At 39.6% G+C, this 16,177-nt stretch overlaps 1 protein-coding gene across 5 annotated transcripts in view; it reads right to left on the reverse strand.

The window, feature by feature from the left end:
• Positions 1-16,177, reverse strand: part of POGZ (pogo transposable element with ZNF domain) — a 78,698-nt gene that overhangs the window by 4,293 nt on the left and 58,228 nt on the right. For all 5 annotated transcript variants that reach the window (XM_006861420.1, XM_006861418.1, XM_006861417.1 and 2 more), the window contains 7 exons: positions 7,516-7,616; positions 6,850-6,996; positions 2,365-2,499; positions 2,076-2,248; positions 1,786-1,926; positions 1,281-1,337; positions 996-1,108 (listed from right to left, as the gene is read on the reverse strand). In XM_006861420.1, coding sequence (XP_006861482.1) covers positions 996-1,108; positions 1,281-1,337; positions 1,786-1,926; positions 2,076-2,248; positions 2,365-2,499; positions 6,850-6,996; positions 7,516-7,616 — 867 coding nt within the window. The remainder of the gene's footprint in view (positions 1-995; positions 1,109-1,280; positions 1,338-1,785; positions 1,927-2,075; positions 2,249-2,364; positions 2,500-6,849; positions 6,997-7,515; positions 7,617-16,177) is intronic.

Here is a 16,177-nt window from a genome sequence, read left to right on the forward strand (position 1 = left end):
TATATGTATATGTGTATATATGTATGTATATATGTATGTATATGTATATATGTATGTATATATATATATATGTTTTGTTGTTAAGTGCTGTTGATTCAATTCAACTCGTAGCAATTCTGTACAGAATTTCTGAGGAGCAGGAAGTGGGTTTGAACCGCTGATTCTAATAGTTTGCAGCCCAGTGCTTATCCTACAATGCCACACCAAAGGTCTATATACATATACACACACAAATGGACTTCTGGTGTGGCACTGTGGGTTAATAAGCCGGACTGCAAAATCGGAAACCCTATACAGGGTCACTATGGGTCAGAATCTATCGATGGCACTTCAACATATACATATAGGGAGCACTGTGGCTCTGTATGATAAGCACTAGACTATGAACCACAGGATCCATGGTTCAAAACCACCAGTCACTCCACTAGAGAAAGACAAGGTTTTCTTCCTTGGAAACTTTACACAGGGTTCACTATTAGTTAGAACCAACTCAGCAGCACACAACAACATATACATACACACATACACACACACACACACACACACATATATGTATATAATACACATATATAAATGGAGAAATGGTATGGCACTGTAACTGGACTGTTAACCACAAGGTCAATGTTTCAAACCCACCAGCTACTCCTCAGAAACTATACACAGTTGCTATGAGTTGAAACTGACTTGATGGCACTTAACAACAACATATATACGTGTGTGTGTGTGTTGTTGTTGAATGCTGAATGCCGTGGAGTTGGTTCTGACTCATAGAGATCCTGTACAGGGTTTCTGAGGAGAGGCTCATGGGTCTGAACCACTGGCCGAGTGGTTAGAAAGAAGCCTAGTGCTTATCCTACAGTGCCACACCAGGAGTCCATATATTTATATTCTTCAGGTTAGGCTAGATACGGATACTCCTGACTTGTAATACAGTGTGATTTGTATCTTTAATTTTTTTCTTATTCTACTAATTAACCCCCATCTCTCCTACTTACCCCGTGGCAGGATGCTGCTGGATCTGTGAGAGGGGTTGAATACTAAATGCTTGGCCATTGCATCTCCCATGGAGGTAACAAAGGTACATGAAGTGCAGGCCAGCCTGAGTCCACTAAGAAAGAGAGTCAATATAAATCAGTGAGTGAAAGCTCTGAGGTTTAGTAAGAGGTGTCACATCTTTCTCCTTTCCCTCAAATTAATTTACATACCCACTCTAAAATCATTGAAAGGGTTTAATGTAAAAAACTGAAAAATAAAGAGACCACCAATAAGCTTTTCCTTACCTCACAGAATTTTTAAACAAAGCCAAATACTTGGGGCTCTTCCTTGGAACATGATTACTGAGAAAGGAAACAGGAGAAGTGCTATTAGTTATGGGACTTTGCCAATTAACCTGGAGTTCACCAGCTAATAAAAGCAGTACCTCTGAAATCCATCCTAAACCCAGTCCAAGGCCAGTGTTCCTACCTCAGCGCTTCTTAAACGTTAACATGCCTAGAAGTCATCTGGGGATCTATTAAAATGTACACTAATATTCTAGGACTAAGTGGGGCTTGAGAGTTTGAATTTAGTCCCCAGGACACATGTGAGTGATGAGGTTCTACCAAAGGAAAGCACAGATCATCAAAGCCCAATCAACATTGGTTTGGTCTCTTACTATGAAAGGAAAGACAAACAATTCTGAAAATTGTAGGAGGAAACATAATAGGAGTAGGGGAGGGACTGTAATGAATTCTGAACAACCTGATCACTCCGGGAGGAAACAATTGGTTTAATCACATGACTTACTTGATCATGTGGTTGGCATAAGCTCGAGAGCAGCAGGTACTATAGCGGCACAGAGAACAGTGTACATAAGTGGGGAAGTGATTAGGGAAATCTGGGATCTCAAAGCTGCACTCCAAACATGTCTGCCGGCCCATGGCACTCCTGTTAAGATAAAACAAGACATTCTCATTACTGCCTCCAGGGTCCCCAAGTGGTAGGGGCTTTAGATTGCTACCAGACTGCAATGGCTCTCAGGAATAACCCTGCCCACCCGACCCCCACCGGCCCAGCATTCAGAAAAAGGCGCTGACATTTTCCTAACAGCTTTCTTTTGGATGTTGCGCTGGACAGGGGGATAAAGGAAGACGGGCAGAGGGTCCGATGAGGAGGTCAGTGGCGCTGCCTCCTGCAAGGCGCTGGGAGGTGTATCATTGGAAGGTACAGGAACAGCTCGTGGCTGCCCTCGAGAAGCCCGGATTGTCACCTGTGAGTCATGCAGAAAGGTATAATTAGCCACTACTTACACTAACCCTCAGCATACTAAAAATCTCTATATTCCTCTCCTCCTGGGTCTAGAAAGAAAATTTTGGCAAACTCTACCTTGGTGCCTGGTTTCAAGCCTTCTAGCTGCTTGGGTTTACGAAAGGTTTTATGGTGCTGAAGCTTGTGTTCAATTTTGTCCTTGGCGAAGAGAAACTGCAGCCGGCATTTGTTGCAGTGATAAACATTCCTCTTCTGAAGGGGAAAAATAGGGAGACAGGTACCCAATGAATTTTCTTCAATTCAACCTTTCTGTTGATAATTTAAGAGAATCACCTTATCTCCCACACCCTCAGAGGAAAGTGGGTCCAAGACCACAATGACTAGGTCAACCAACCTCTTCCTGGTATGTTTTAACACTCTGGATGAGTGGCCTGAATTTTACTTGTCTCTAATGTGGCACTGTAGGATAAGCGCTCGACTATAATAATGTCAGTTTGAACCGAGAGGTTAGTGTTTCAAACCTACCAACCACTCCTCAGAAGTCCTATACAGGATTGCTATAGGTCGGAACCAACTCAATGGCACTTAACAACCACCACCTTATTTCTATTCTGCAGACATTAATACCTACTCCTGCACATTCTTTTATAGAATAGTTTTTCTGACTCATAGTGACCCTATAATAGAGTTTCTGAGTAGTACATGGTAGGTTTGACCTGACAACTTTGTGGCTAGCTGTCCAGTGCTTATACTACAGTGCCACTCCAGGACTTTGGTGATAAAGACACATGTGGCAAGAAAACAAAACGTCATACTTTTTATTCTGTACTCTTAAAAATTTGCCTTCAGAAACAAATGTAAATTGCTACAATTTGATGAACTTGACCTATATTTATGGATGTAGTAGCTCAAAATACCAAATGAGAGTGAAGGAGTCTTCATATCAAGGATCAATCCTAAGATGCAAGGACACCCACACTTGCAGATAATATCCACTTGACCTGGCTTCAATGACTGGATGATCAGAGCTCAACCCGAAGAAGAAAGAGGAAAAAAGTGTCATCTGATACAATTTGATGAACTTGACCTACACCTATGGATGCAGTAGCTCAAAAGAGGGAACAAATCCTTACAGCAAGAATCATTCCCAGAGCCCTGCACACAAAGACAGGGATGGGCAACTTGGACACTGGCTACCCAAAATGGGGGGGGGGGGGCTACAAAGGCAAGAAGTGACTGGCTTACAAACTTTCAAGAGGGAACCTTGATCCAGAGGGCGTGGAGGAAGGTAGAGTCTCCAGTGAGTAGTATCCAACCCGTCTAGGAAGAGCTGATGAAATGAAATGCAGATGGGTCTCTTGGGATGCAATAGTGAATAATTGTTATCAGGACTGATTGTGAGGGTTGGAAATGTAAAGGTGGACATCTTATAGCGAGGGGAGTGATTAACTTTTCAGTCTAGGAGCAGAGGGCCCTGGGACCATCAATGGAGAAAAGCGGAGCGCGGGACCCTACCCAGAGAAGCAGTGATGCCTGAGATGGAGGCAGAGACAACGACATGGAGAGATGCAGTGGCTGGAGACTTGAGATCCAGAGAGGGAAAGGGGCTGACAACCAGGGGTGAGGGGGTAGGTTTGCAGGGTATACCCTTTGGCTGGTTGATGATACATGGAGGGGATTGCAACCATGGCAATGAAACAATATGATAGAACAAATGTAAAACTAATGTTCTCCCATGTAAACTATCACAAAATTCACAATAAAACATTTAAAAAAAAAAAAAGGATCAATCCTACAATCCTATCCCCTCTATAGATAGGGTTGACAAGGATGGGCAACTTAGACATTGGCTACCTAAAATGGGGGGTGCTATAAAGCCACGAAGTGACTGGTTTACAAGTTTTCAAGAGGGAGTTTAGTTTCAGAGTGTGCGGGAGAAGGTAGAATCCCCACTGAAGAGCTTTCATTGTGTCTAGACAGGTTTGGAGAAAGGAGATGGGGGCAAGATTCTTATGATTCAATAGTGACTAAATGATATCATGACTAATTACAACTGTCACAACTGTAAAGATACAAGTTTTCTAACAAAAATGAGGGAGTAGTTAATCTCACATTGCAGAAACAGAGACCCCTAGGACCATCAAGGGAGAAGAGTACAAGAGAATGCAGGATCCTATCCAGAGAAGCAGCGACACCAGAGATGGAGGCAGAGAGGAGGATGTTGAGAGATGGAGCAGCTGAGGACTACAGACTCATGGAAAGAGAAAGGTTGTGTGCTGGTGGTTGCACAATGTGCCGTTTGGTTGTTTAAATGACTGTCTATTTCTGAGTGTTTTTGTGGACAACCCCCACTGCCACCCCCCAAAAAACAGGGAATAGAAGCAAATATTATTGAATGATGATGCATGGAGGGGGACTATTAATCACTGCAATGAAACGAAATACAATAGGGTAAGTGTAAAACCCATGTTCTACCATGTAAACCATCACTCAATTCACAATAAAAACGTAAAAAAAAAAAAAAAATCTGCTTTGAATGCTAGTTCTCAGTCCCTTCCACAGAATTAATGCAACCGGTTGCTTGGGTATCCTTCCATAGTCTATGCATATAACAAACACATATTTTGTATATACTCAGCCACCACCTCTTTTTTGGAAAACAAATAATAATTAGTACTTTTCTGAATCTTACTTTTCCTCTTAGCACATCAGTATATACAGCTGCATCTCTCCATGAGACCATTTTGAAGATTCACTCTGCCTCATTCTGAATTTTTTAAAATGTTGGTCTATGAAGACCCTAAGGAGTCCTAATAGCACAGTGGTTACAAGTTGGGCTGCTACCTTCAAGGTCAGCAGTTAGAAACTACCAGCAGTTTCGCAGGATTTGAAAGATGAGGCTTTCTGCTCCCATAAAGACTTGCAGCTTCGGAAACCCTATACAGGGTCACTGTGGATCAGAACCGACTTGACGGCACTTAGCAACAACAACGACTACCCTAGGATGTTGTCCTATAAGTTCTGATTCAGCGACCCTGAAGAGTGGCTGGTGAATTTGAGCTGCTGACCTCGAGGATCAAACTGACCTTTCGGTTCACTGCATTATCCTGAAGCACCACGCTAGGACTCCTAGGATAGTAAAGTTCTATAGCCTCTGGCTGAGTTACAAGTGATATTTTCCGTGCCCCTACTTGAAAATACAGCACAGCGTCTCTGTATAATAAGCACAGGACTGGATGAAGCATTCTGTTCCCACAAAGATTTATAGTCATGTAAACTCTATACAAGGTTGCTATGAGTTGGAATCCACCTGATGGTAGACAATCATCATCACCATCATCATTTGGAAATACAAACCAAAGAAAGCAAATTCTAAGTGGTAGATGATCGGCGTAAGAGGGGGCTTTCAAGTAAAAGGGCATCCAAGTCTATGTGCACACATGCATGAACATTAACCATAGGCACAGCTGTCCTGTTTTCCATCCTGCAGCTCTCATATCTATCTTCACATTTCTTTTCTACAGGCTCTTCTCTTGTAGACATTTAAAAATAAGGGCCTATCTATTCCATCTTTAAGGACAAAATACAACAAAAACAGTAAATAAATATCTTTCCTTTCCCCTGTCTTCCCTACCACCCTGTCCCTCCCCTTCATAAACATTTTTTTTTTTTTTTCAAATAAACTGTAAATTAAAAGTCTGACTCTAAGTTTCTAGCTTGCTTTACCTTCCTGGGACAAGTGATATTTTTATCACACCCTTTTCTTCAAAAGCACTTCTTTCTCATTAGCTTCTTTAATATCAAGACTCTTCTGGCTTGTCTCCTAGTACTATGGTGCTGGCTTTGGGGATAGAGACTTCAAAGAGTCTAAAGTTTCATCTTAATTCAAGGGAGTGGGAGGATAGGGTTGTAGGTCTACGACACTTCACCTAATCTATCACCAAATCATAAATATCACTTATTTTTTCTCAATCTCTCTCTCTTTTTTGCTTCATTCCAAAAGCCAATAATCTCCACTATCATCTCTCACCTAAACTATGAAAAAGTTTGGTCTTAATCTACTTCCATCCATTCTCTTCAGTGTAGCCAATATAATCGTAACTAAATGCAAATTGGAACATATTACAACAACCAGGCTTACCAACCTCTTTAGTGGCGTCCCAATTACTTACAAAGCTGAAACTTCTTCATTATCTGCTGCTTCTCTAACTTCAACCTGTCTTCCTTATACCCTATCCTCTAATCACACTGAACATCTTTCAATTTCTTCACCCTCCTCCATAGTCTGACTCATTATTACTAATTCTGCATGTCTTGAACACCACTTCTTCCTAGAAGCCGTACTAGGCTCCTAGAATAAGTTACACTTTTCTGGATCCTGCCCTTCCCCTAATACCATACTTTTCACGCTTTCTTGTACTATTTGCCATCTTGTTTAATCACTAAATCCCTAGCATAGCACATGGCATATAACAGAAACCCTGTAAGATTTAAAAACAAATGTATATTATCTTCTCTACTAAAATTATTTGCCTAACTCAATCCTGGTTCCAGCATTCATTAAAAAAAGAGAGAAAAACAAATATGAGTATGGCTTGGTACCTGGTGTCTCATATAATGCTGCTGGAATGCATTGCCGTTTTTGAAGACTTTCAGGCAATAAGGGCAGAGCAGATGCCGGGTATCCTCATGGATCATCCGAAAATGAACATCCACCTCAGAGTACAGTGAAGAGCGATACTGACACACCTGAGTCACATAAGAAGGAAAACAAGACTAAGACTGAGGTAAAGTGAGGCCTTAAAAAAGAAGTAGCAACAAAATTATTAACATATGAAAATTAAAAAGATTTCCTAAAATGTATAGAAATCATTTTCTGACTCTATAACACAGGACACATGTCACAACTGTCACTCATCACCACACAGCTGTAACATAAAATACAAATGTGGAAGGACAGGGAACTCTGAGTACAGTCCATATGCTAAGAAGTTTTCACTATTCCACCTCTATAGGACCAGTTCAGGAGACAGACAATTCCAACCTCCCCTTCCCCTACTTAGTACATGTATGTTCCCTGGCTGGACTTGTTTTTCTCCTATATGCAAACATCCTGAAGACAGACACCACTTACTAATTCTTCAGTACCACCTCAGAGTTCCTAAAACTGAGTATATGCAGTAGATACTAAGCAATGTTGATTAGTGATCTTTATATTTAGCCTGATGAAAAAAAATGACTAAACCTCCCTGGAGAAAAAGGCAATACCTGGCAAACATAAGGCATTTCTCCAGGCTTATGAGTATCCTTCATATGCTGGAGAAACAGTGGCTCACTCTCAAATGCCCATTCACAGATCTTGCACTTGGCTGTAAAAAGAAAAATAATCAATATATATACCTGAAAGTAAGACCAAAGTCCTGCTAACTCAATCTTTGTTTTCTCTGACTCCAATACCTTCATTTTCAGTAATTAGCAAACCATATGTTCCTTCTACTCTGAGTTGGAACCAATTCAACGGCACTTAACAAAAACTCTTTAATAGGGTTCCACCTTAACATCTCTGTTGCTGATAACAACTAATTAAAGCCCCACTTTTAGATTTTGAACTACCTATAAGACATTTTTAATTTGATGTTCCACTACCAACTCTAAGCATCCTCCTGCTTCCCATTGTTTCCCTTCTCATCTCCTCCATTTCCTCCTGAGCTCAAACTTAGGCACTATCTGACACCAAATCTTGTCTTCTATTACCATTTTTCCCAAAATACTTCTATAGGAATTGTCATTTCTCCATTCTCACAAAACTTGGCAGAAGCCCACATTACTTCCTATTGAGGATCAGCTGATTTTTAACACCTCTTATCTCTCCAATAAACCTATGCAATATCTACTACTCCTTATAAGTCATTGTCAAACAAATTATTTTAAACACCAATGCGTTACTACATGCCTCTGCTCAAGAACAAATAATTAACTGCTATGAACAATTCTACAAATATACTGAATGAGTACAAGTACAAATTTGCCCTCACAGAACTGAAAACATGAACAGAAATAGCTTCTGAAGTTGCAATTATAAATTTTGGGTTAAAATGTTTACTTGCTCCAAATTTCAGTTCTACAGGCAAAATAGTTGACTGTATTTTCTTACTTTCATTAGTCTCAAATATTTGCAGCAAATATGAAAATTATGATAAAGTTTTAAGCATTTACTGGACAATGTCTAATCCCACAAAGTGAGTAAAGTTACAATACTTCCTTCACGTATAATGAACAAAAACCAGAGACCCATGGAATAGGCCTCAGGAACACAATCATTTACAAAAGAGTAAAATATGTATTTTTCTGGGGAAACGGTTCACAGAATTTGTGCTTATTCTTAAAGGGTTCTGCAACCCATTTAAAAACACTCTCTAAACAAGGAAGGAAAGGAAATAAAAAATTGTGTCTAGAAACTACAAGAAAATATATAAGCTAAACCTTGAAAGGAGAAGAACGGTTTGTTAGAAGAGATAAGAGAACAACAGAAAAGCAAAGACACAGAAATATGGAAATGTATGGTATATTTGGAGTCCTGGTGTGGCTCTGTGGGTTAATGTGCCAGACTGCAAAGCCGTTTGAATGCAAGGTCGGCAGTTCATGCTCACCAGCTGCTCCTCGGAAACCCTATACAGGGTCACTATGGGTCGGAATCGACTTGACGGCACTTAACAACAACAACAACATGGTGTATCTGTGAAACAGTAATTAGTAGGATGACAACATTTTCTTGGTCCTACCCCCCCGCCCCCGCCACCCTACCTCTCAATTCTCTTAGCTCTTCTAGTTACTTTTTATTTTCTAGAACATCTTTAGAAAACGGTAATTTAAAATTGTTTTCAGAACATCTTGGAGCCCTGATGGCACTATAGGGCAAGCAAGGTGGCAATTCAGACCTAGCAGCTGCTCCATGGGGGAGGTTGTCTGCTCCCATAAAGATTTACAGCCTTGGAAATCCTTTACAGGAACGTTATGAGTTGGAACTGACTGGATGGCAACTGTTGAGTTTAGGACATCTTTCAGTATTGGTGTTTCCTAATATTATGTCCAAGTCCTTCTTATTCTCTCTGTTTTTCCTGGAAAATCGTATTCAATCTCAAAGGCTTTCCCTACAAGCTATATACCAGCTCTATAGTCACAACTGTCACATACCATTATCAATAATAACAGCAACATTTATTAAGCAATTTTTTAATGCCCAGGCACCACGCTAACATGTTTGTACACTTTATCATATCAAAGAAATTACACAGTGGATTTAAGAAATCTACACATCTTGGAAGAAAGGCCTGGTGATCTAATGTCTGAAAAATCAGTTGTTGAAAACGCTATGGAGTACATTTTTACTCTGAGTTGGAGTTTATTAGATAGCAACTACTTTTTAAGTAGCCTTTGACATTTGTCCTATAAAAGGAACTAACATGGATAAAGATTCAAGAGGGGAAATTGGCTTATTTTCCACAGTAGCTATACTACACTGCTATTATTTTCAAAAATCCCAATGTCCTTCCCAATACCATCATCCTCACCTCTCTGTAACATTTACAAAGTCTCATACTTTGAGAAAATAGGGAACTTCTGCACACTGAGACTTCTTATTTTTAAAATTATGGAAGGATAAATTACTTATTCCTTTCTAAGGCTTACAACCTCATCATTCCATGTATTACAACCTCATCATTCCATGTATCTCAATCAATTCACTTTTTCTTCCACAATGGCACTTTCATAACACCTGAATGAGTCAGCTTCCTCAGTCTACCTTTCCACCAATATAACAATTTTTTGAGATTAGAAGAATAATCCACATTTGTTATCCTTAGTTCGATGCTAAGGAGAGGCAGGTAATGGTGCCAGGTAGGACAATATTTAAAAATTTGAAACAAATTAATCATAGGATACTCACTGTCATGAATTGAATTAGATACCTCAAATTATGTGTCTACTTGGCTGGGCCATGATGCTCAGTGGTTTAGCAGTTATGCAATGATCGCTCATGATGTGATCTGACATGATAAACTAAAAGAGGAATGCAACACCCTTAAATATCGTCACATCCCTGATCCTGATGTAAGGGGGATTTCCTTGGTGTGTGCCTGTAAAATCTTGTATCTTACTAGAGATAAAAGGAAAAAGAAGTGAGCAAAGATCAGAGTCCCACGTAGAAAGCTGAGCTGGGAGTAGAGTGTGTCCTTTAGATCTGGGGTTCCTGCACTGAGAAACTCCTAGAATGCAGGGAAAGATTTATGCTAAGACTCATGGAGATCTCTAAGGAATGCTGGACCTACAGATGCTGACAGACACAAAAATCTCTCCAGAGCCAACAGAAAGAGAAAGCCTTCTCCTAGAACTGGCACTCTGAATTTGAACTTTTAGCCTCCTAAACTGTGACAGAATACACATTGTTGTTTGTTAAAGCTATCCATTTGGGTCATTTCTGTTATAGCAACACTAGAGAACTAAGAAGATACCCACTATGGAAACCAATCTTAGTAATTTTTAAGTCCTGAACCTTTCTGAAAAAGCTACGCAATCCTTCCCCTAAAAATTCTAAACAAAGCATACACACACACTCAAAACTTGCAGATAATTTCAAAAGATTTACAGACAAGGTGAATTACCAAGTAGATTAAGATTTCTATTATGAGACATAAAGAGTCCTGGTGTGGAACTGTAGGATAAGCACTGGACTGCTAACCACAAGGTCAGTGGTTCAAACCTACCAGCTGCTCCGCAGAAACCCTATACAGGGTCGTTAAGTCAGAATAGACTCGATGGCACTGAACAACACTATGAGACATAAATAAAAGGACTATGAAGCAGTATTAAGCAAAAGAATACTAGAACCACACAGGCTCCTTGAATTCATGCATTGTCCTTAAGCAAGAAGAAAAATGTAATGCTATTAAGATTATAATGTTACCATAATTAATTATAATGATCTGTTGGGAGTCCTGGTATGGTGCTGTAGGACTGACAATCACACATTTAAACCCACCAACCACTCCTCAGAAACCCATACAGGGCTGTTAAGAGTCAGAACCAACTCAACGGCACTTAACAACTGATGTTTTGGAGAACATACAGGAAATTTGAAAATGCCTAAGTATTAGATGATATCAAGGATTTATGGCTCATTCCTTTAGGTTCTGACAAATATATTGTGGGTATACAAACGAAAATGCCCTTATGGCAGACTAGGCAGAAACGCTACATAAGACTCTCTACAACAAAGAGAAGGAAAACCAAATGAAAGCGACATTGATACTAGTCTTGGGCTTCAGATGAAAAGACAGTGAAGTGAATGCTCAGGAGAGAAAGCTGAGCAGACATAGCAAATTAAAAAAAAAACCAGACAGACTGGTTACCTGTGACAGCGGACCAGAAGTGAGGTGGCCATCTTAAACTTTCATGAGCAACATTAGAGACAAGACAGAAGTTTGCGGGTCCACAGACATAAACAAAAGTGTGATTTTTTTTTTCCTTCTTATTCCCCAAACTCCCCCTAAAGGACCAGAGTTGTGGCCGGCCCATACCCACATACACCCCAGCAAATTCCCACTCTCCCAAGGTCAGAGCCCCATCAAAGTGAGTCAGGAGCTATTTGCACCAACCCTGGCACCTGGATTCAGATGAGCCCTGCTCCAAACCTGCAGAGCTAGTCAAGGCCAGCCCTAGACTAGCCTTCATTAGGGGAAGATGCTGAATAGAAAAGAGAGGAAAAAAAAAAAAAAAAAAAGAGAGAGAGAGAGAGAAGTAATTTGTGCTGGCTGGCCAGCCAGGTGTGGTATAGTCATTTAAAAGACTTCCAGTGAAGCGCCTGCAGTCTTGCAATTAAAACTGAAGTAAGTCACACAATAGTGAGTCATGTCAATGCAAATAGGGAGCTACCCACACCAATTCTGGTGCATGGATTCAGCTGAAGCTTGCACTAACTAGACCTAGAGTCAGTGATGGACAGCACTGGATTAGTGAAAACTCTTGTCCCTGGTTGCCCTCCAGGATGGAAAGACATTGATCCCAGCTTCTTTAGGGTGTGCACAAACTACTTTTGGATTAGATGCCTAGAACAAAGAACACCCAGGCCAAGAAGAACTCCATTGAGGGCTACAAAGAACACCCAGGCCAAGAAGAACTCCATTGAGGGCTAAGTACCACTGTCTCATCTCTTGCCCACCCACCTCCTGGGCTAGCAGGAGGCCCAGGAAGTTTCTCCTCTTCCTTTCCTTGTTTTTGTCTATTTATTCTTTTTGCCTCTTATTTCTCTCTTTACCTTTACTTACTTTTCATCTTTTCTATCTCAGCCTCCATTTATTCCTCTTTTATTCTGTTTCTCTTTCCTCTTCCGACCCCCATTTCTTTTTTGCACCTGATTTTTCTTTACTACTCTGTGGTCTCATTCTCTTTTATGGATCTCTACCCCCACTTGTCCTGGTGTGGTGCTGTAGGTTAATGCACCAGACTGCAAAGCTGTTTGAACTGCGAGGTTGGCAGTTCAAGGTTACTTGTCGCTCCTCAGAAACCCTATACAGGGTTGCTATGAGTCAGAACCAATTGACGGCACTTAACAATAACAACCCCTACTTGTCAGCTTCTGTTGCCTGCTTTTTTTTTTCTTTTCTCCTTTACTATTTTCTTTTTTCATGGTTGTTGCTCATTTTTTAAAAATTCTCTTTTGTGTGTGGATTTTCTGTTCATGCCCATACAGCCCAGCCACAAGGGACAAAAGCCAATACCAGCTATTATACACTTGATCAACAACAACAACATCAACATCAGTCAAGCCCTTCCTAAACTGAGCTGCTGAATGACAGAGAACTGCGCTCATACTTCCATAATCATACCCACCAACATACAATAACCAATTAAATACAAACACAATACTACCATGTCTTAGAAGCAACAATTTCTGTTCACATGAAGGAACATGACTGAAAGTGGCTGAAACTGACAAAGAGGTTGAGACAGAAAATGGTTCTGACAATAAAAGGCACTGGAACTCCCCTGAAGAAGAATCCAAGAAAATATTTAAGTACCTTCAAATAAGTGACAGAAAGGTGATGGGAAAAATAAACGAAGAATTCAGGAAAACAAAATAGATAAAAGGGTTGGAGGCAATATAAAACCCTGCCAATAGGAATCCAGAAGATTAATACTAAGACTTCAGAAACAAACAGCACATTGAAAGGGCAAAAGCGTAGAGTTGAATCAATGGAAGCCCAAAGATGTCTGTCAATACTGGTAAACTAGAAAATCAATCAGCAAAAGGTAAAAAAAGGAGAAATCCTAAGATTCATGTAGGATACCATATAGACAAATAACTTAAGGGGGGATCAGAATTACAGAAATGGAAGGAAAAACAAAAAGCACAGAAAAATGGCTGAAGAGTTATTGGAAGAAAACTTCCCTGACATCATGAAAGACGAGAAGATAAGCATCAAGATGTTGAACGAACCCAAACCGCGATAGATGCCATAAGAAAATCACCAAGACATAAATAAACAAACTCCAAAATCAAAGACAAGGAAAGGCAAGAATCCTATTAGCAGCAAGGGAAAAACAAAAAGTTACCCTTTCAAAGGAGGACCAACAAAGATTATGTGCTGATTTCTCAGCAGAAACTATGTAGGCAAGAAGGCAATGGGAAGACATATACAAAACTCTGAAAGAAAAAAACCTGCCAACTGAGAATCGTACCCAGCAAAACTATCCCTTCCAATGTTGTTGTTAAGTGCTGCTTAGTTGGTTCTAACTCACAGTCACCTTGCATAGGATTTCCAAGGAGTGGCTGTTGAATTTGAACTCTCTACCTTGTGGTTCAAACTGACTTTGCAATCTAGTGCTTATCCCACAGCAGCATATGCCTCAAATAAGATGGAGAAATTAGGACACTTTCAGATAAACAGAAATGAAAGGAATTTGTAATAACAAGACCAACATTACAAAATAATACTAAAAGGTATTCTCTGGACTGAGAACAAACAATTGCAGTCAACAACCTTGAGATTAACATACATGACACCACCATTCAGAACTCAATCCAGATATAGAAATATCCAAAGTAAAACAAACCTTTAAGACAAAAACAGGGAACCAGAGATAACAATTCATAATGAAGGAAAGTATAAAGCAAACAAGAGGAAAAAGCATAGTTACAAAACTTCTAAATGGTGAGGAAGTCACATAGATTTCAAGATAAAACAGACTGCTTTAAACTGGGGAATAAATTAACAAATTATAGGGAGAATTTAAAGAAAATTAATACACCATCACAACAAAGTAAGAAAAAGGAAAACCATAAAGATTTAGAAAACATTAAAACACCAGAAATGAAGAAAATTACAAGAAAACACACAAACAAAATGAATTCAGCACAGAAAATCATGTGGAAGAAACCAGCAGCCCCACAAAAAAACACACAGCAAAAATGACAGCAATCAATTTACATATATTGACAACTACGATGACTGTTAATGGATTAAATGTACCAGTCAAGTGACAGAGTAGCAGAATGGGTAAGAAATTGTTTTTCTTAAGTGCCATTGGGTCAGTTCTGACTCATAGCAACCTCAACGTTGGCAGTTCAAGCCCACCACCCATTCCTATATAGGATGGTTTCCAAGGAGCAGCTGGTGGGTATGAACCACCAACACTGTGATTAGCAGTCCAGAGCTGATCCTACAGTATCATACTAGAAATAGTTCCTTCATATGCTGGCCACAAAAGACACAACTTACATATAAAGACAAAATTTGGCTAAAAATCAAAACAAGAACAAAAATATACTAAGTTAATGATACTCAAAAACGAGCAGGAATGATGATCTTAATTTCTGTTAAAATCCACTTTAAGGCAAAAACCAGCATAAAAGACAAAGGACATTTTTTCATGATTAAAAGGTTGACTAAATAAGAGGACAATACTATAATAAATATCTTTGCTCCCAATGAAAGAGCTTCAAAATACATAAGTTAAACTCTTAACAGAACTGAAGAAAGAGGTTTTAGTAAATCATTTTAAATGAAAGCACAACTTGAAATAAACTCAACAAAGACACGAAAGAACTAAGCAAAACAATTAAACAACTGACCTCAGAGACTTATACAGAGCACTCGACCCAACAACAGTACAATACACGTTCTTTTACAAAGTATAGGGAACATTCTTCATAAAAGACTCTATGTTATGCCGTAAAGCAAGCCTTAATAAATGAAAACACACTGAAATACTGCAAAGCATCTTCTCTGATCACAATGCTCTAAATTAGAAATCAAACAATAGGGACATCGAGGGGGGAAAAAATTTAAAAACCTGGAAAATGGAATTAAAAGATAATGAAATTTGTCCACAAACTTTCTGCTGTTGTTACATTTTCCTGTTTACACTATTTCTGTCTCTTCAACTAAACTAGAGACCCTTTTCTCATGTGACAATTTCGTGAGCTAGTGGAGTCCTGGTGTGGCGCTGCATGATAATGCACTGGACTGAAAGGTAGGTTTAAACAACAAGGTCAGCAGTTTGAACTCACCAGCTGCTCCTCAGAAACCCTATAAGGTTCACTACTGAGTCAGAACCAACTTGATGGGACTTAACAACAACAACAAGCATAATATAGTTCTTGAAATTCATGATCTACAGTGAGTAATATGGTGAGCACTTCTGAGTCTTCAAAGCTTACAAAGCAGCCTTCTAAGATACAACTATTGGTCTCTTACCTTTCTAGAACAAAATAGAAAAAAGGAAACCCAAGAATCAGAGAAGAACCAGAACTACAGAACTAACTCTCTATGAATCACTGCCTCACCTCTTCTACCTTGAGACCAGAACTAGATTGTGCCTGGTTACCCCTACTAAATGTGATCAAGGGCACAATAGATGAATGCTGATA

Source organism: Chrysochloris asiatica, unplaced genomic scaffold, assembly GCF_000296735.1.
Source record: "Chrysochloris asiatica unplaced genomic scaffold, ChrAsi1.0 scaffold00042, whole genome shotgun sequence".
Taxonomy (NCBI): Eukaryota; Metazoa; Chordata; class Mammalia; order Afrosoricida; family Chrysochloridae; genus Chrysochloris; species Chrysochloris asiatica.